The sequence below is a fragment of the Lates calcarifer genome, linkage group LG17 (assembly GCF_001640805.2).
Source record: "Lates calcarifer isolate ASB-BC8 linkage group LG17, TLL_Latcal_v3, whole genome shotgun sequence".
NCBI lineage: Eukaryota > Metazoa > Chordata > Actinopteri > Centropomidae > Lates > Lates calcarifer.
Window position 1 is genome coordinate 11119060 of NC_066849.1, and position 19812 is coordinate 11138871.

At 42.1% G+C, this 19812-nt stretch overlaps 2 protein-coding genes across 2 annotated transcripts; one reads left to right on the forward strand and one right to left on the reverse strand.

The window, feature by feature from the left end:
• The first annotated feature begins 1911 nt into the window (after window positions 1-1911).
• lmx1a (LIM homeobox transcription factor 1, alpha) lies at window positions 1912-12476 on the forward strand. The gene is made up of 7 exons (XM_018667416.2): window positions 1912-2090; window positions 7451-7671; window positions 8597-8772; window positions 9452-9529; window positions 9910-9994; window positions 10447-10623; window positions 11552-12476. Exons 1-7 carry the CDS (start codon window positions 1912-1914, stop codon window positions 11692-11694), a joined length of 1059 nt encoding a protein of 352 aa, XP_018522932.1. The 3' UTR covers window positions 11695-12476.
• Window positions 12477-13984: 1508 nt separating this feature from the next.
• Window positions 13985-19736, reverse strand: selp (selectin P). Its single transcript, XM_018667458.2, has 17 exons — window positions 19604-19736; window positions 19419-19497; window positions 18949-19335; window positions 18758-18865; window positions 18487-18672; window positions 18213-18404; window positions 17508-17693; window positions 17213-17398; window positions 16853-17035; window positions 16520-16705; window positions 16198-16383; window positions 15865-16050; window positions 15574-15759; window positions 15140-15328; window positions 14869-15057; window positions 14487-14624; window positions 13985-14385 (listed from the first exon to the last, which is right to left on the reverse strand). Exons 1-17 carry the CDS (start codon window positions 19604-19606, stop codon window positions 14321-14323), a joined length of 2835 nt encoding a protein of 944 aa, XP_018522974.1. The 5' UTR covers window positions 19607-19736; the 3' UTR covers window positions 13985-14320.
• Between the last annotated feature and the right edge of the window lie 76 nt (window positions 19737-19812).

The window sequence follows — 19812 nt, forward strand, 5'->3', positions numbered from 1 at the left end:
CTCTGGATCATTTGTTCCTCTGTCTCACTTATAGTTCCAGGCTCTGGCCACCAGATGGCACCCATAGAGTGTAAACATGACAACACATGCACATTCACACTCACACTCTCTCTCACACATACACACACACACAGTTGGTTCTCCCTGACTTCAGAGGACGTAACATTAACTTACATTAATTTCCTGGGGACTTATTCTAATCTTAATCATAACTACTACTTGCCTAACTCCTACCTTAACCTTGAAACATGCCCTCATCCTTAAAATTTTATGATTTACTTTATAGGGACTTGTGTTTTGTCCCCATAAGGAACACAGGTCCTTATAATGTTACTGATATAGGTCCCCACAAGAGGGGTAACACCTGGATTATACACACAAACTCAGATTCCAGTCTATCAGAGTTTCAGGACTCTGTCTGCAGGCCTCAAAATCAGAGACTGCACACAGACCCGTAATATTGTAAAGACTGGTAGAAAAGGTAATGATGTGAATAAAAAATGTAAAAGGAAGAAAACATAACATGGAATATAATGGAACCTGACTGACAGCTGGGCCAATATACTGGCTGATATTCAGTTATCACCACAGGGACAATGCTGACAAAAAAATATTTGTTAATGTTAGCAAGTGACATATTGTTGTCTATCAATAAATATTCTTTGGGCCTCAAACATCTATTAAGAGTTGGGCTCTACAGAATAGCCTGTATTTTTCTGCAAAGAAAGATCTATCTACCAAAACAGGCATATCTGAGCTTTTGAGAATGCATGTCTTGATTCATTCCAGGAACAGAAGCACACTATTAAACAAAGATGGAGCAGATGTAAAGATCAGTCTGTAGCAAGTTTTTATCTATCTATCTATCTATCTATCTATCTATCTATCTATCTATCTGAAAATCGGAATTTGTATCCATTTAAAGTACAAAAGTATGACCTTTTAACCTGCCCTCCACTTCTTTGACACTATCATTGGTTTCTAATGGAAAGGAAAAAAATCCTTAAATGTGCGTCTCTGGTAACTCTGGCATTCAGCGTGGGAGGAGAGAGAGAGTGAGAGAGAGACAGAGACAGACACAGAGAGAGTGACAGAGGGAGGGGGAGAGAGAGGTAACCTGCACCTGCACGTGGAGGAAGTCTCTCTCTCTCTCACTCTCACTCTCTCTCTCCTTCCCGTTCACTCCTAATAGGATAATTGATAGATAGCCTAAATAGTCAATAACTCTGGACTCAGCGAGGTCGTCGGAGGCTCCGAGTAGAAACTTTGATGCGCTGCTCTCTGAGTCTCGGCAGCAGCAAGTTGCAGCAGGACTTTGAGCGCCGGAGATGCTCTGAGAAGAACTGGGAGATAATATCTAAAACACTTTATTACTATCAGGAGGCTCGCATTTTACAGGTAGGGGTTTCTTGGGCTTGATTTTATTTTATTTTTAGATATTTATTTCCCTTCAGTTTTCCCTTCAAAATCACAACGTTTCCTGCAGGACTGCAGGGGATTATCCTTAAGAGGGTAAACTTTGATAATATAATTATTTAGGTATGATTAGTTAGTAAGACTTGGCTTTTTAAAAAATTACATTTTTCACCATTCATTTAACCGAGGTATCCTGTTTTATTTTTAGCATTATTTTACGCACACGGCCATCAAACCGTCTTAATCTTTTAGTTTTAACAACGGTCAAAACAGTTGACATCTCATTACGTAACATTCACATTTTAATGAAAAGGCTGGTAATTTAATGGCTTTTTTAACATCTTATAGAGGTAAAGCCGCGTTTTGATGACCCTTCATCAAACTTTGCTACTTCAGTTTACCTTGCACAGCCCAAATTATAGCCAATATTTCAGCCGCATCCTGCTGATTGGAAGAAAAAATGCTCTAATGAAAGGATTTCCCATCATTGCAGATATGGATCAGAGGGCAGTGTGTGCCGGATGCCACCGACTGATCAGAGACAGATTCCTGCTCAGAGTCACTGACGGCCTCTGGCATGAGAGGTGTGTGCGGTGCGCGGCTTGCGGGGACGCGCTGCAGAACTCCTGCTTTCTGCGGGACCACAAACTTTACTGCAAACGGGACTATGCTGAGTGAGTGCTTATCTCCAATTCTCTATTAACGTTTGGTTTCTCGTGGGGTTACAGATGAAATCACAAAACACCTCATCACGCACATATTACTTTTCAACTCGGTCATTTTAAGCTTCATCCAGGTGAATGTAACGAGATTTTCCAGGCTGCCCAAATCTGTAATGTCATTTTCTCAGAAATGACTCACAATTAATTTAGGTGACAAAAAATGCAAAGGAATGTGTTTTTATGGGCTACAAAAGTCATGTGACCGTGTCAATGACATATAGCCTGGTATAGCTATATGTATATATATATATATATATATACGTACATATATATATATACACACACACACACACACGTGTGAGTTTCAACGGTTTGTGATTAAAATTTCAGGTAAAATATATGTGATGTGCTAAAATAATCACATTTTAGCTGCACCCTATTTCTTATCTAATTTTTTAATTTTATTTAATTCTATTTATTTTTTTTTTTTTTTTTTAAACAATTGTTGTTCCTCGGTCCTGTTATCATGCAGTTCCTGCTTTGGCTCATTTGTTGCAAATATGCTACCAGGACCTGCCACCATTAGATGTTTTTCCTATGGTATGGACTACCATGTATAATTCATGTAATATGAAATATATATATAATAGCAATAGAGATGCTTTTAATGTACTTTTAATTTTGTTCACAGGCTGTTTGTTGTTTGCTTTGTATTATTCATTGTATTTTATTTCTTGGCGTCCTGTCCAGAAATAATTGTGTGATATTAAGGCAATTTTCACAACAGAGCCCTTGTCCATGTCTGACCTTGACTAAGAATGTGTGTGTGTGTGTGAGAGAGAGAGAGAGAGAGAGAGAGAGAGAGAGAGAGTTTGGAAACAAGTGATTTCTCTTTATAGTAACTTAAACATATCTATTCCTCCTTTATGTTGCATACTGTACTCATGGGTCAATGTTTGTAGTTCATGGCAAAAGAATAGTAGTAAGTAGAATAGAGTTATATGTGTGTTTGTGTAGCTGTGTAAGTGTGTGTATGGTGTAAGTTGACTTCAAGGGAACTTGGCACAGTTTGCTAAGAACAAGGTGACTGTAGGAGGAAAGGGTGGCAAGGGAGCTGGAATGTGAGAACACTATTGCATACTGTACATCCACACACACACACACACACACACACACACACAAACACAACACAGTCACACCTTCACACACAACACAGTCACACCACACACAACACACACACACACACACACACACACATACAGCACACAACCAGGGGTAGAGCTCAACTGACACATTGTCAAAATGTGTTAAAATTTTGAGGCCCATTGGCGTGGCAACTGCAAGCTGGGGACAACATATGGTCTCATCGACGAGGTAGTCCCCCCACTGTCGCCCCAAAACTCCCGGCATCACCCACTGCCCGACTCCCTCGTATCTGCCCGTCACCTCATCCCCCTCATTCTTCCTCCACAAACATGCTCTCACCTAAACAAGAGCCAAGACAAAAGCTGTACAATCTAAAAAGCAGCAGCTCACATTATTTCTGAACAATTTAGTGACAGCAGTTCTGCCAAGCAAGAAATGTTGCAGTGCAGCTGCTGGTCCAAAATACACCCCACCATCATGTTCCCAGTCACTTAAAATGACACTGTACGTGCCTTTGCAAGTACAGTTTTTGTCAGCAGGAACAGCTCAAATCCGTCATTTTTCAATGACGATCAAGCCCTTATATAAACGTTTAACTGGCATCTCAATGGATAAATCGAAATCAGAGAGAATTCTTGTAAGACCACACAATTCAAAGTGTTGAAAGCGTGATCAGTGGAGGTAATAGCACTTGGCCAAAGTGCAGAGGACTGCAAGGTAATTAGGAGAGTAGAGCCATATGTCAGAAGGTCTGGTGCGTCCCTGCAAGAGAGATGGTGAGGATGGTGTGAACTTATTTTGGGGGACAGTGCGCTCCATGAGCCCTGGCGTTATGCGCCGTGGCATCTGGAAAGCTCTGCTCACAGCAGCCCCTGTGTCGAGCGATGGGACAACGCCCAGCCGACCGTGAGATATCTGACCTGACCAATTAGCAGGAGGCCTGGTGCCAAAAGCTCCACCTCTGAGGTCTCACATCTCCACCACCACCCCCCCCCCTCCCCCCCAAACCCACCAGCCTGCAATCCTATATGAGGTTATGGCACCCCTCAACACATTAAATCTGTATTTTCTGAATCTTTGCTCATGTGTTAAATCAGTGCCTGCCGGACCACCAGGTTTGGCCTCTTTGTGGACGCAAAAGACAACAATAATCCATTCATGTACATTTTTGCCAGAGCATGTAAAAGGTTCATGGAAAAAAAGAAGATAAGGACATGGCAGGAAAGAAGCAGTAAAAAGTTAAAGCTAAACCAAAATCTTTCCAGTATTCAAAAAAACTCAGATTTGATCAAGTATAATTAAAAACATCGAATAAACAAGATCAACAGTGACAAATATAAAGCAAAAAAATTACAAAAATTACATTCAGTGGACAACAAAAATGGTGAAATTGCAGAGATAAAAAAAAGAAGAAAAAAAAACATGTGACAGCTACTCACACTGGGACACTGAAGCGGTCTGTGAAGTGTTTTTGGTCTTTTTAGGATGTGTAGTTTTATGAGGTAATGGATGCATGTTTTTTAGAAAACAGGATTTCATAGCAACAACCCAAATGCTGTACCTGTATAAATGTTATAGGTTTAAATGATGTTGTTATCCAGTACAGATGTATTCACGCAAGCAAGTTGCATCAGTGCTATTAATGTAGAGTATTTTTTTCAGGATGTGTTTCAGTAGTTTGAAAACATATGTATATCAATTATTGGTATGAATTCTTTTATTTTAACTCATTAATGACAAGTTAATTGGTGGTTGGATGAATTCATTTTTTATTGGCCAATCTCAGTAAATTAATACATTTGTCTTTTAATAGTTGTTCTAGCTTGTTATCCTGACGTGTGGCAGTGCTACACACAATGCATACAAAACATCAGACAGTACTGTAATTTAATGAAGCAGTATGCAAATTCCTGTCTGACAACGTGCTGTTTAGGTTGGTTAGATTGTCAGTTGATTTAGATCAGCTAAGCGGTTCAGTGGACAGGTGCGCTGGACTGCAGATGGGTCGTCAGATCAGCGGGGTGCACTTGACCCGCAGATCTGTATCTGATACACAGCCTCTGTTGGTGTGTGTGTTCGGCAAAGGATCCAGGTTAACCTGATCCAGAAACAGGATCTGTCTCTCTGCTTGTCCAGCAGACCAGCAGTCTATTTGCCCGACTGCCAAAGGTCAGCACTGAAGTCAAGACAGGAACAATGAGAGAGGAGGGTTCTGAGTAAATGTGTGTGTGTGTCCGTGTGTATTTCTGCTAAACACTCATCTTATTATACAGTGCATCTACCTCAAGAATGACCTACCCAGGCTGTGTCAGTGTGGAGGAGCGCAGCTTTTTGCTGACTTATTTCTCTGTAATGATCTTGTCACTAATTGCCGTGTCTAAATCCAGCGTGACTGAGTGTTCCCGCTCTCCTGGCAGGGCCTCTGGGCCAATCATGTCAGCGGAAACTCTGAAATATTAAACACCTTGAGCTGCTCCATAAGTATTGGAGGTACTCTTACCTTTGCATTAACAACGCTTAAGAGTACTGGGGGATAATAAGATGAACTGGACATGCTGTATAATGGAAAAGCGATTCTCGAAACATGAATGATCTCACAACATTAATTCCCATAGCCTCTTCTTCTGACATCCAGCATTAGCATCATACTGAGACATTAAATCAAGCACTTTGCTACATCATAGAGACCCAGAAACATTCCGAGCGTTTCTTCTGCCACGCTTCCTTTGAAAATATTTCATTGCTTCTTGTGTTGTCACAGGAATGCACATACCACAGACAGTATGTCGGCCATATTAAAGCGCATACCACTGAGGCCGTGGGGCAGACGGCTCGGATGGGTCAAGCAGCCCCGACTGACCCTCCTGAGCTTCTGGGAATGGGCTTTGCCGTTTCCCTAGCGACCCCACAGCAACAGTAAGAGGTCCCAGCAATGTTTGGCTTTAGGATGTTGTAGCTCCAGAGCTTTTGACAGGGATGTCTCAACCTGGGTGTTTTGCTTTATGTTCAACCTGAGTTTTTGTTGTCTTGTTGATATAATGCTAAATTTCCATTTTAGATACGTTCAAAAGAAAGTCAAATGCATTATTTATTTTACTTGAAAGGTAACATTATTATTATTATTATTTTGTTAATATCTGTGTTTCTGTTCATTTTTATGTCAAAGCTATTCTTTTTCTACTTTCTACTTTCATTTTAAATCATTAACATTAACAGCAACTGCAAGTTTTTTCCACTATAGCTGTGGTTCATTATATCTGAAGAGCACCAGATAGGTGGCCAATATAAGATAAATACTAATAATATACTAATCACTTTGTTATTTGGGGATTTGCATGGATCAGTATTAACTTCACATCATTATATATTTCTATGTTACACTAACCTCTGATACTCCATCTTTTTAAATACACAGTGCCAGGAAAAAAATCTTGAATCAGTGATATATTTAGGCTCTCCTTATGGGCCACATTCAGTATTTTTATGTGAAAACAACAAAAAAAAGCTGTCACTTTCTCATGCCTCTGTGCTGACTGGTCTGGTGACCCAGTCAGGTCTGGAGACAAACGCCAGCCCCAGAATGATGACGCATCATCCTGCGTGACAGACCCAAAATGCTGCGGTGCCAGCCAGCGGACAATGGTCCTGCTGCTTGGGGGCTGGCTCTGTCTTTGTCCCTCTGTGGTTAAGCAGACTTAGGGATAATTCCGCAGATAATTCCTGGGACCAGCGGCTCAGCCTCTCCCACCGGGAGATCTGATTCCCCCCCTCTGCCTGGAGCCATGGCCTGCCGAGAGCTTTTCTCCTGCCTCCCCAGGAGCACAGCCTCGGACACGGCAGCCGGAGCCACGGCAACAGTCTCTGAGGCTAAGCCCACCAGTCCTGGTTGCCAGGCGCTAAGATGCACACCCGCCATGCTAAGGGTATGTGTCTGAGCGGCTGGGGCAGGAGGAGGAGGAGGAGAGGGGAGAAGTCAGGCTGGCAGTGGTTTTGAGTGACAGCTCGACTCAGCAACATTCCCCAAGTCAACCAAGCGTTTTTTGTTTTGTTTTTTTTCTCATGGAGTACACTCTTACTGAGGTGTGAGGGGTCCTCAAGTGTCTCAGCTTTACTCCAGCTCTAGTCAGCTAAACAAAAGCATTGCTCTCTGTTATTTACTAAGCTCTCACAGTTTCTCTCTATTTCCTCCCTTGTTACACCCCCAACCTCTCTCTACCTCTCTCCAGTCTGTTTGCAGTGCGTTGTGGGCGCTGTGCGGAGGCCGTCTCTCCTGCAGAGCTGGTGATGCGTGCAGGGGCCACTGTGTTCCACCTGCGTTGCTTCACCTGCAGCGTTTGTTCCTGCCGCCTGCAGACTGGAGATCGCTGCGTCCTCAGGGAGGGACAGCTACTGTGTGCCAGAGAGGACTACCACCAGTGTCTGGCCAGCCCAACCTCTTCTGACACAGGTACAGGCTTCATATGTGTACAGTGTTGTGTGTACACTACAAATCACTGGGTCAAAACAGATTCAGTACCAATGCAATACTACGTAGAAAACCATCCAAAACAATGTTGGGTTATTTACCTTAAATAAAATATGTTATGGTAGTGACCTGTTCTAATCTAATGTCACTATTTGTTACTGATATGTGTATAAGTAGCATATGTATATATAAATTGTTTTGTACAATTAAAACAATACATTGGCAGTTGTAAGGTAAAACTTGAGTTTATAGCATGCTGGGTCAAAATAACCTTATTTTAACTTGTGTTAGAAAACTAAAGTTAACCCAGTATTGAAACTTAGAGTCATAAGAAAGACAATTTTCAGTGATAAAACGCCTTTGTTTTTAATATTTATGAATATTACTTATTAAGAATGGAAGTTTTTGAGGGACATTATGACTGTCATTGAAAGGTAAATGGACTGTACTTATATAGCGCTTTTCAAGTCTTTTCAACCACTCAGACCGTTTCACACTACAGATCACATTCACCCCATTCACACACATTCATACAGCACTGGTTCTATATATATAAGTGCTTTCTAACACATACACACACATTCACACACCGATGACACATCGGAGGCAATTTGGGGTTCAGTATCTTGCCCAAGGATACTTCAGCACTGCGGACTGGAGGAGCCGGGAATTGAACCACCGACCTTCTGATTGGTGGGCAATTCTGGGAAATGTAGGAAACCACAAACTGATTGCATATTGCATATTGCATATTGAGGGAAAGTGGTTAAACTGGGGAAAAAAAAAAAAAACTAATCATCTCAGATTGCTGACATGACTTGTCCTTTGTATCTGTCAAATTGTCATTTTTTTATGTGGGCAGCTTGTAGGTAAATAAACACCTTCCTCAATTACGTTCACCCACCAGGTAAAAGTGAAGATGAAGAAGAAGAGGAGGAGGAATCTGGCAGAGTTAGCGGCAGACGAATTAGATCAGAGGACCTGGAAAGTAAACGCCCAAAAAGACCTCGCACTATTTTGACCACTCAACAGAGACGGACCTTTAAAGCTTCCTTTGAGGTTTCATCCAAGCCTTGCCGAAAGGTAAAGTGTTTAGCCTTTGTCCACCCAGTATGTTTGGAACCTTAGCACAGTTTCGTCCCATACCTCTACTCCGTTTCCCTTTGTTAAAATAAAATGCATTAAAGATATATAAATCATACTGTTGTTTTCTTGCAACGTTCTTACGTGCTTTTAATGAGTGTATTACGTAGACTCAGAGTTTAGCATGGAACAGCAGGGAAACCTTACAGGAGGTGTCCTTTTTTAATTTGAATAAGAATAATAGTAGTTTTATCTTTTTAAATGATGAGGTCCATAAATCTTACCTGCAACTACAGCATTAGATATCCATCTACATCAGAATGTGGACTAAAAATATTGTATCATGTTTCAGCTTTTCTGAAAGAACTGAAATGAAAGACTTCCTCGCTATGGAGCTAGGCATCTACTGTATATAGAACCACTGTATTGCTATTCAACATGGATAAATATACTACAGCCATGACTACATTGCTGAATTCTTCACAAAGTTGACTTGACTGTAAAAAAGTGTTATTTTCAGTAACAGATGAATGTTTTATCTCCTCTTCCTTGTTTGAGGCTGACTGGTGAAATGATACTGACTTTTTTCAACCTTCACCTGACCTCCTCTCTCTTTCTATTTTCCTATTTTTTGTCCTCCTTTTCTGTCTTTCTCCTTCTCCCTGAATCTTAATCCAAGGTAAGGGAGACCTTGGCAGCAGAGACTGGCTTGAGTGTCCGGGTTGTGCAGGTCTGGTTCCAGAACCAAAGAGCCAAAGTAATACAAAGTACACACTCACACACACTCACACACATACACACACACACACTCATATGCACTACTAATAAAAGGACTCTTTCTGCACTGTATTTGTATGCCAGAGTGGAAATCAGCCTGGTTATCTCTTCATACAGGAAACTGATGACATCTCACTGCGAGATCGCTGTAGATTAAACCCCATATTTCCTCACAAAGTGGGCTCATGTGTGGTTTCCCTCCTCCACTGAAAGATGTCCTTTACCTCGCTGTTAATACTTTGTGTGAGCACACTCATATGCTTGGGTGGCAGAGGGACCGTTGCTGTGGAGTGAGAGGGAATTTTACAATAGACCTGTGTGCAGAGTTAGCTGTAACATCTGGTGACGCGTGTTTTTTAGATGAAGAAACTGGCCCGGAGACAGCAGCAGCAACACGAGCAGCAGCAGACTCAGGAACAGCATGAGCAGCCATCACAGCACACAGGTACTATACTGCTTAAAAATGTTTTAACAATGCTTTAATACACACAAATTATTCATGGTATTTCTCAGAGTATGTCGAGAGAAAGTTACACCAGATCTACCCTTTCCTTCTCAGCAATGGGGAATTGATATTTAAAGTTAAAAAAAGACACATATGCAATAAACTTTGTGTTCAAGATGTTGATATTTTGTAGAAGAGCAAGGAGGTCTTTCAAGTAACAGACAAATGCAACAAAATCTATATTACAGAGGCAGGATATTATGATGTATCAGCTTCTCTGACAGAAGTCTGACACGTGCATGCATTTTGAAAGTCACAGAGGTTTATCAGCTCTAAAGAAGTAAATAGTTACAGGAACCTGAAGGTTGTTATCACATTGCACAAAAGCTCAGCAAAAGTCAGAAACTGGGAACAGTGAACAAGATCTCCCGTGTGTCTCCTGTGCCCCACAGCGCCCTCCCGTGGTGGTTTGACCTCTGAGATGGAGCGCCTGGGGTCTTCTTATTCCCATATTCAGCAGCAGCAGCAGATGGGACTCACCACACTGGAGCAGCAGGACTATGACATGGACCCCTTCAGACAGGGCCTGACCCCACCTCAGATGCCAGGGGATCACATGCACCCCTATGGTAAAGACCTCAGTGCTTCTGTCAGACCTGTCAGAGAGTTACATGCTCACAGTATTGCTCTAAGCTTTTTGTCCTGAGATTTTTTGTTTAATAAATGTATCTTATTTTTTAATTTGGATCCCTTTAGCATTTATAGCAGTGTTTCCTGTGGTACTGCTCGTTGTCCTCATGCTGTAGAATAACCTTTTCTTTTTCAAGCCAGCTGAAATATTAATGTAAATGGCTATGACAGAGGGCAAAATTTTACCTTATTTTTACAAACATATTTAAGATTTAGCTTATATTGCTTTTTTTTTTTTTTTTTAATTGTGTAATAGCAGAAAATTTCTATTTGCATGAACCTCTATTTTCAAAAGACTTTCCAACTGTTCCAACTGTACTGGGATTGTACAAAAACCACACCTGAAATATGATGTAACCTAATATAACAAAATCACAAAAATGATCCAAATCAAAACCTTCTTAACACAGCTGCAACAAAAATTGGACATTATAAAACTTAACAAAGACAGTTCTTATTGCAGGGCTTCTGTATTGGATTTTATGAAATTGTCAGTTGTCCCTTGTACAGTTCAAATTAATCTAAAAGTCCTTTACAGCTCCTCCAAATTATATTCTAACTTGAAGTAAACAGTAAACTCTTTAAGTATGAGTCAAATTCCAATAACACCACATCCTACATTTCCCACAATGCAGTTAATGCTTTGGTTAGAGCCTTCACCTACCACTTGCTGCTTCTAAAATACTCAGTTCTTTCAAATCCCACATCTCCAGTTTACAGTCTTTCTGTTAAAAATTATGAGTTTCAAGCCCAGGCCAAAAATAACCCTGATGACATCTCCAGGGATATTTTTTCAAACTCTTTCCAGATCCAGAGAAGACTACACTGAAGTTACTGACAAAGCAATGTTGCCTGTCTTTTTTTTAGGCTTTAAGGGCCTGTATGGTGACATGGACAGAGACCCTCTTTGTCATGTCACTGACAGCGACTGCCTCTCCTTGGGTGATTCCTCCCTACTCACTCCTATTGACCGTCTCTACTCCATGCAGGACTCTTACTTCACCTCCTGAGAGTGATGACCGGACTCAGTAAGGAATGGTCCATCTCCCTCACTTCACGTCGCTCTCTGATCTTGGCATTTATCTCTCTGGACAATGCACAAGGTAGTTGAGGAAGTGGGCGTAGAAATACTGCAGATGGGACGCGGGTACACTGTGATACCATGCACTGTAAATCAGTGACTGTCAGGCTATTAGAGGGTGGATATACCATGTGCGCCTCCATATAAACATAATTACTCTACTGCCTCTTATGCTTTGCAATCCCACTGTACAACACAGGCTCTCTAAAGTCTCCTGTGTATGCATGATACTGTCGGACCTCTCTCACTATGTTTGAATGTTAGATTATGAGATTATAACTGCATCTACTAATGTAAATAGCTATTTGCGTGTGTATTTGTATTTATTCTCACAATGTGTGTATGATGTTCATCTTGAACGAATCAACAATGACAAATAAATAACGTTACAATACAGTGAATATTCAATATCAAGTGTGTGTCACAGTAAGTATAAAGCACAGACTGATCTGTAAGTATAGAGATGGGCCATTCATGCTAAGGGTTAGAGCCAGGTCAGTCCATCCTCAGTGCTTATCAGTCCAATCTAGGTGACAGGTCAGCGAGGCATCTTCTCCCCCCACCCATACCCCCAGCCGTTGGGTGGATCATCAGATTGTAAAATGCTGGGCTATGACAGCAGCATGGGTCAGTGGCAGGTAAGCATCACATCCACGCCGCCATCATCAACGCTCACATTGTGCTCCTCACGGTCAAAGGCGCTCGCTGCATTTTTCTGCCTTTTCCTTCCTCCAGTCAAAAAGCGGGTGGGGAGTGGGGGGGGGGGGACCACCCAGGCACTGTGCCCAGGTGGAATGCACCAATCCTGTGGAGAGAGGTTGAGAAAACCCAGAGAGTTGGGGGGTGGAGGGGGGGGTCCAGACAACGGAGGGGCTGAAAGCTGTGTCAGGGGAGAATGCCCAGGGTGACACAGAGATATGAAGCCCCACTGTATGGAGTGCCTCCTTGCCCCAGCCGTGAACCCTCTCCTGGATCCATCTCATATTTCCCACTATGAAATCAGACCTTGCAGAGCAGAGAGCGCAAGTCAATGGTCAGGAACAATCTAACTGTCTGTCACCATGGCATGCTGCTGCCAACCAGAGCTAAGGAAGTGTGCAGCAGAGAGTATACAGTGTGTGTTTCTTTGAGTCGTTCTTTGTATCTGTGTCTGTATCTGCTCTAAGTGTCTGCTGGCATGTGCACGTGTTCATGCTCATGTGTTACGAGGAACAACACTCTTTGTTGTAGGGACTGAAGTATCATAATGCATTTCCTTGTATCTTTAGACGAAGGGAGAAAAGCCAGACTTAAATATCAGGGAAAGAAGCCAACGTGGTCACCTGCAGGGCCTTTTCCCTTCTTGTTTGCGAGTCTGTGCACAGTTGGCACATATATATATGGCTGCCAGCAGCAGTGGGTGGGATGAGAAAAATAATCAAACCGTGATCATACGCTCGCAGCGGGTAGCAATAACCTCATTATTATTCTGACCGTAGCCAAACAGTTTCCTGTCAACAGTTCGGTTATTTATTGCACCCTCCATGCCAGCCATAGGCCACAAACCCTCTGTCTTTTAACCGCTATAATTGGCTTCACGCTGTTGCAGCGCCAAGACAGATGCACACGCTTTGCTGAAGATGCTCCATCGGCCATTTGCAGCACATGTTTATAGTGTGGGGGCATTATTGGCACAAATACAGCAGGAAAATTCTATACAGTAAACACAGCCATTGATTTCATGCTTAAATTAGACAATTAATTCACACTAATTCACACATTAATTCACATTAAATTTGTAATGCAAAATATATACCATCCCTTATATATAATGCCATGTGAGTCTCAGTTCAAGAGAGTTAAATATTCTGTATTTACTGTGGGGGTAGTAAATTTCACCTCAATGCTGGATCAGTGCCCAGTGTGACACATTGAGCTGAGACTGATAATAGATCACCTCCTCACCACTCAGTGACAGGAGCTTTCTGGACACTAAATGTGCTAAATTGACACTTTATGGCAGTTTGGCAATCTCAGAGGTTCTCTGCCACTTCCCCGACTGACCCCACGCAGTATTAGTTCATATGGAGGAGGTCAAATGTGGGTAACCAGAACGACGGCAGGATCTCTCATACTGTATCACATCACGCAGGACATTGCTGAGAGTCTTCAGCACCAATCAAATGCTTAATGTGCAGGAGTGAGACAAAAAACAGATAAATAAATAAATATAGCAATAATGCAAGGATGGTTATAATTTATTGATCATTTAAGTGACAAGACAATTTAAGGGATGTGCAAGCAGGAAACAAAGCAAAAGCTGCACACAAACTTTACTGTACGTCTGCCATGCATGGTTGTGGGCTCTTTAAGAAAAACAAAAGGCAAAGCTTTTTTAATTTTAAAAAATGTCTGAGTGGAAATTAATATCACAATTAATGTGAAGCTGTAATGCAACTGGAATCTTTTGGCAATATCAAACAAAGACTACCGAGCTTCATAACAGCAAGCATTAAGTTCCAATATGCAAAAAAAAAAGAAAAGAAAAGAAAAGAAACTCAATAAAGAAAAAGAAATTAAAACTCAAATGCTGGATTCTCTCGTTCTTCCCAGGATGGCACCTCAGTCATGATTGTGTGTTCTGCAAAGATCAGAGGGAAGGATCAGGGACAAAATTTGTGTATCACAACGTGCTGCATGTGTATGTGTGAAACTGTACAGCAACATTACAGTGGGCCTCACCTCTTCTCTTAAACTTAATCAACTTCAACTTCAAAAGCAGCAACAAAACCAGTCCTATCAGGACAAGTGGCAGAACAACAATAATTACCCCGACTCCACTATTCATCAACATGGCAGCTCCCACAGGCATACCTTCCCCTGTAACACACACACAAAAATACACAAAAAATTCCAATGAGTACAAATCTTTAACTTTTCCGTCTTTAACTGCATATTTCTTGTCATTATTATTTTTTGTGTGTGTTTAAGATGTTTATCAATCCTTCATTTAATAAATAACCACCACCATTCTCAAATGACAAACACTGTTAAAACACTATCTCAGAAAATACTGCAATTTCTTGCAAGAGTTAACAAGTTTTAATACAAAAAACTGATTTACCTATGCAGCTAGGCAGACTGTCACTCCAAAACCCAGCAGAGGAGCAAAGCAGGGAGTCAGTACCATTCAGGAAGAATCCATCTTCACAGGTAAAAAGACACTGAGAGCCAAAGCTGAAATTCCCCAGAGGGTGGGAGCAGTTCATAGACAGGGGTAAAGACAAATTGCGGATGGTGTCGCACTGTACCGCTGGAAAGGACAGAAAAAATATTAGAACTGTTTGAACACAATAGGAGCGAAACAAAACTGGTACATTTAAGGTAATGCTCACGCTGGCAGGTGGGCAGATCCTGACTCCAGTGGCCTGAGTTGTTGCATGTTATAGTTGGTGTTCCTCTCAGCCAGAAACCCTCATGGCATTCAAAGTCACAGTGGGAGTTGTAGCTGAAAGGGGAGTATGGATGGCTGCAGTTCATCCTCCCATGTTGTGGAGGTTTAGCCAACAGGGGGCATGAACGTGCTGTGGATAAAATTGAACACAAATTATGTTGACAAACCTCACTGTCTGAAAGTGAGTAGAAAAGAAGAGGATATTTCCTACACTGATTCCACATTATGGTAAGTTAATGACATATTTCTGTTGTTTCTGATACAAGTAAATGCAGTCATGAATACATAAATACAGACATATGTGTACAACACTGTACTGTATGCCCAGCAGGGGGAATATCTGCCAGGAGCAGTGTTCAGATTCTGATGTATTACCCAGACAGGGGGTTATTTCTCTGCTCCAGGTGCCCAGGGAGGTGCACTCAGTGTCAGCAGTGCCATTCAGGACAAAACCTTCCTCACAGGTCGTCGTGCACTGAGAACCAAAACTGAATTCTCCATGAGGATGAGAGCAGAAAAAAGAGCCACGGGAAGGAGGTTTGAGAGCGGGACATCTCTTGGCTAGAGAGGAACAGAGACAGAGAGGGACTGATATATTTAAACACTTCACTTGGTAAATATGTACAATAATGATCTGAAACATGAAGTTCTTTTCTTTTTTTTTACCAAAACAATGTGGGATGTCTGTGCTCCACACGCCCACAGAGGTGCACTCTGTGTCAGCTGTTCCATTTAGCAGAAAGCCCTCCTCACATTTTGACGTGCACCGAGAACCAAAACTGAAGGTTCCATGGGGATCAGAGCAAGATAAAGAGCCATGAGGGGGAGAGCTCAGAGTGGCACATCTCTTTGCTGGAACAAAAAAACAAGGAGAGATAAACAAGATAAAGCTCTATGAGATAAAGTGGTACTAGAATGCCATCTAAACCATGAAATTACAAGGTCTTACATTATGCTTATTGCAATCAGTTAATTTTGATATTTTCTTTTTTTTTTTACCTAGACAACGTGGGATGTCTCTGCTCCACGTGCCAAGAAAAGTGCAGTCAGTGTCAGCGGTTCCATTTAGGACAAAACCCTCCTCACAGGTTGAGGTGCACCGAGAAGCAAAACTGAACTCCCCATGGGGATTAGAGCAGAAAAAAGAGCCATGCGGGGTAGAACTGAGATTGGGACATCTCTTTACTGAGGACAGAGAAATAGACACAATGACTGAGTAAAGAGCCATATAAACAAACTCAATTAAGACGTCCTTTGTTGTTTTCTAATCAGCAAATAATAATACACACATTATTTTTATAGATTGTTCTTTTTTTTTTACCCAAGCAACGTGGGATATCTGCACTCCATGTGCCCACAGAGGTGCACTCCGTGTAAGCTGTACCATTCAGGAGAAAGCCCTCCTCGCAGGATGACGTGCACTGAGAACCAAAACTGAACTCTCCGTGGGGATCAGAGCAAAATAAGGAGCCGTAGGTAGGAGAGTTAAGAGTTGGACATCTTTTAGCTGGAGGGAGACAGAGAGAGCGAGAGTCCAACAAGATATTTTAGTTTAATGTGCTAAAGTGCTCTAAACCATTAAATTACAAGCTGATGAGCAACAAGTCGATCACAATTAACAGGTCAGGATGCAGACATTTAGCATTTTTCTTACCCAAGCAATGCGTTATGTCTGCACTCCATGTGCCCAGAGAAGTGCACTCAGCAGTGGCCGTCCCATTCAGGAGAAAACCCTCGTCACAGGTTGCCGTGCACCGAGAACCAAAACTGAAGAAACCATTAGGGCCAGAGCAGGAGAGGGAGCCATGAGGGAGATCTAAGGGAGTGCACTTTTTGGCTTTAAGAACAACAGAGAAGGAAAGACCGATTACACCACATTACATAAATAAATAAATAAAATGAATTGACAGTCTAATTTTAGCATAAAGATGTTCTTCCCCTGGAGGAGCAATTGGAACAGAATGTGCAGTATTTATTCTGATAATACTTCATCCTTAGTCATCTGTAGTCATACCCTGGCAGACAGGAAGTGTGTGACTCCAGTTTCCTTGTGGAGAACATTTTGTCATGTTTGTGCCAAGCAGATCAAATCCCTCTTCACATTGCACAGAGCATATTGAGCCATAGCTGTGCACTCCTAAAGGGCCTTGGCATTGCACAGAGGCATGGGGTGGAGCCTGTAGACTGGTGCACTGTACCACTAGGGAAGAAGAAACACTTTTTGATGTTTTTCAGGAGGCTTGTGATGCATTCAGGGAGCCATGAAAGCTCTGTAGTCATAAAAATCACACACAAATTCTATGACCCACCTGTGCATGTAGGCTGAGCTCTGCTCCATTGTCCTGAAGCCAGACAGGTGAGCGTGTGGTCGCCGGTGAGGTGGTAGCCTTCCTGGCAGGTGAAGTTACACAGCGAGCCAAAGGAGAATGGCTCCACGGCGTCCACACATGTCATTTTGCCCGTAACAGGAAAGAAAATGGCGGGGCACTTTTTTACTGTGGTGGGATATAGATATCACACAGAGCTCACTCAATGGAAATAAACATCTAAATGAAATATATCCGTTTGAACCACTGTGTACTGCGACTTCATGGCATAGGCATGAGGTAGTGGTGTGAATAATCACGCTGACATAATTTACAGTTGAGGAAAACAGCAACTATCCACATTAAATCACAATATTGTTTGGCAGATGCAGACATAAATGAGTGTGAAGTAAAGTGATGACAGGCATGACCTGCCTCTCGTCTGCTTTATAGTCTGGACAGGATGTAACCATACAGTGGCAGTCAATCTATTAACAGGGGTCAAGCAATACAAAAAAAGGAAGTATTTCACAATTAATTTTCAGATAGGGCTTCACAGAAAAGAGCTGAAGTGAACATTTGATTATTAAATTTTTGATTTTTAAATTACTTTTGATCAGGTTAAACTAAATGTTAAAACATAATGTGCTGTTTTTTATTTAATTAATTTTTTTTTTTACTATTTAAAGGCAAAGACACTCACTTTACCTGTACAAACTGGGACACTGGCTGTCCACTGGCCAGTGTGGTCACAGCGTATCTGGGCCTCTCCACTGAGCTCATAGCCTTCATCACACCTGACCTCACAGGTGGAGTTGTAGCTGTATGATGTGATGGGGTGGGTACAGTTCATGCTACCTCCACTGATGTTGGTGTGGTTCAGAGCGGGACACTGTTCAACTACAATAGGCAGTAAAAATTATTTTCCTTGTAACTTTGACACCTGAAATAACAGTTATTTTTCTGACATTGTCGGCCATACCTTGACACAGAGGAACAGGGTGGCTCCAATATCCACTGGTTTGGCAAAACAGTTGCGGCACGCCTACCAAGCGAAAGCCAAGTTCACAGTGGAAACGGCAGGAAGAGTTGAAACGATTGGACCCATAGGGATGGAAACAGTAGTGAGAACCTCGTTCTGGATCCAGCAAGGGTTTGCATGCGATTGCTGAGAAGGAAAGAAATATATATTATTTAGCTCACCACAGAAAGAGGCTGTGGCTGGTTTCAGTATTATGACAATGTTGGCTCACCCTCTTCACAGCGTGGCCCAGTGAAACCAGGATGGCACAGGCAGGTAAAGTTCCCTACAGTCTCCACACAGTCTGCATGGGCACTGCAAGAATCCTGAGTGCAAGAGTCTACATACATACAGAAAGAGATCATGCTATAAGAAGTCTACAGCAGTCAGTAAACGTGTCCATCAAACAAAAGAGTGGCTTACTAGAGTAGCAGGCAGTTCCCTTCTTATTGCGGCATTTCTCATTGTTCCACTTGGCTGTGTCTTTTTCCCTCTTGATGTAAATCTCCACACAGTCCTGACCATGTATGTTATCTGGCTCCCCTGGCGCCCAATTCTGAACGTCCTCTGGCACGTTCTTATCAGTTCCGTCCCAGGTCCACTCTCCATCCACTTTGCGAACTCCTATCCAGTAATATTTTGGGTTAAATGGCAGCAGATTGTTGATGAAGTCATTCTCCTCCTGGCTGTGGACTGTCACCATGTCTGTGAAGTGCTGCTGGCACCACTGGCGTGCCTCATGCCATCTCCTGTTTGGAGCAACGCTGTAGTTGTAGGTCCATGCCTGTGCGCCTCCTCCGCTGCTCAGGTCTAAGATCAGTCATATTGATGATGAGACATAAGCGAACTGGTGTAGCAAAGAGTTTGGTGTCTGTAGTATTATGCAGACCTACCTTGGGTTAATACAATCAGTGCAGCTATCAGCACCCTGTGATGCAGACTTTGTCTAATATAAACTGATTCTTGAGACATCTGAAATAAAAAGATTTTTTTTTTCCTCATTGCATATGAGTGTTAATACACAGTATGAATTCACACATGTATGAATGTTCAATACTTGAAAGCTCACAGGTCTTACCATTTGATCGGCCTTCAGTCAGTCATTCTTGTCGATGCATGTACTCTGCTTTGCTGATGATCAATGGCAAAACAGTATTAAGTGTTCTTCAGGGAATGAGTCAACACCTAATTTTGTAATATCACTTTTACCATAACTTCCTGTCAGGAAAGGCACCACTCTACCACCCTGGTAGTAACACCCTGAACCAGAAACTTCTACACATACAC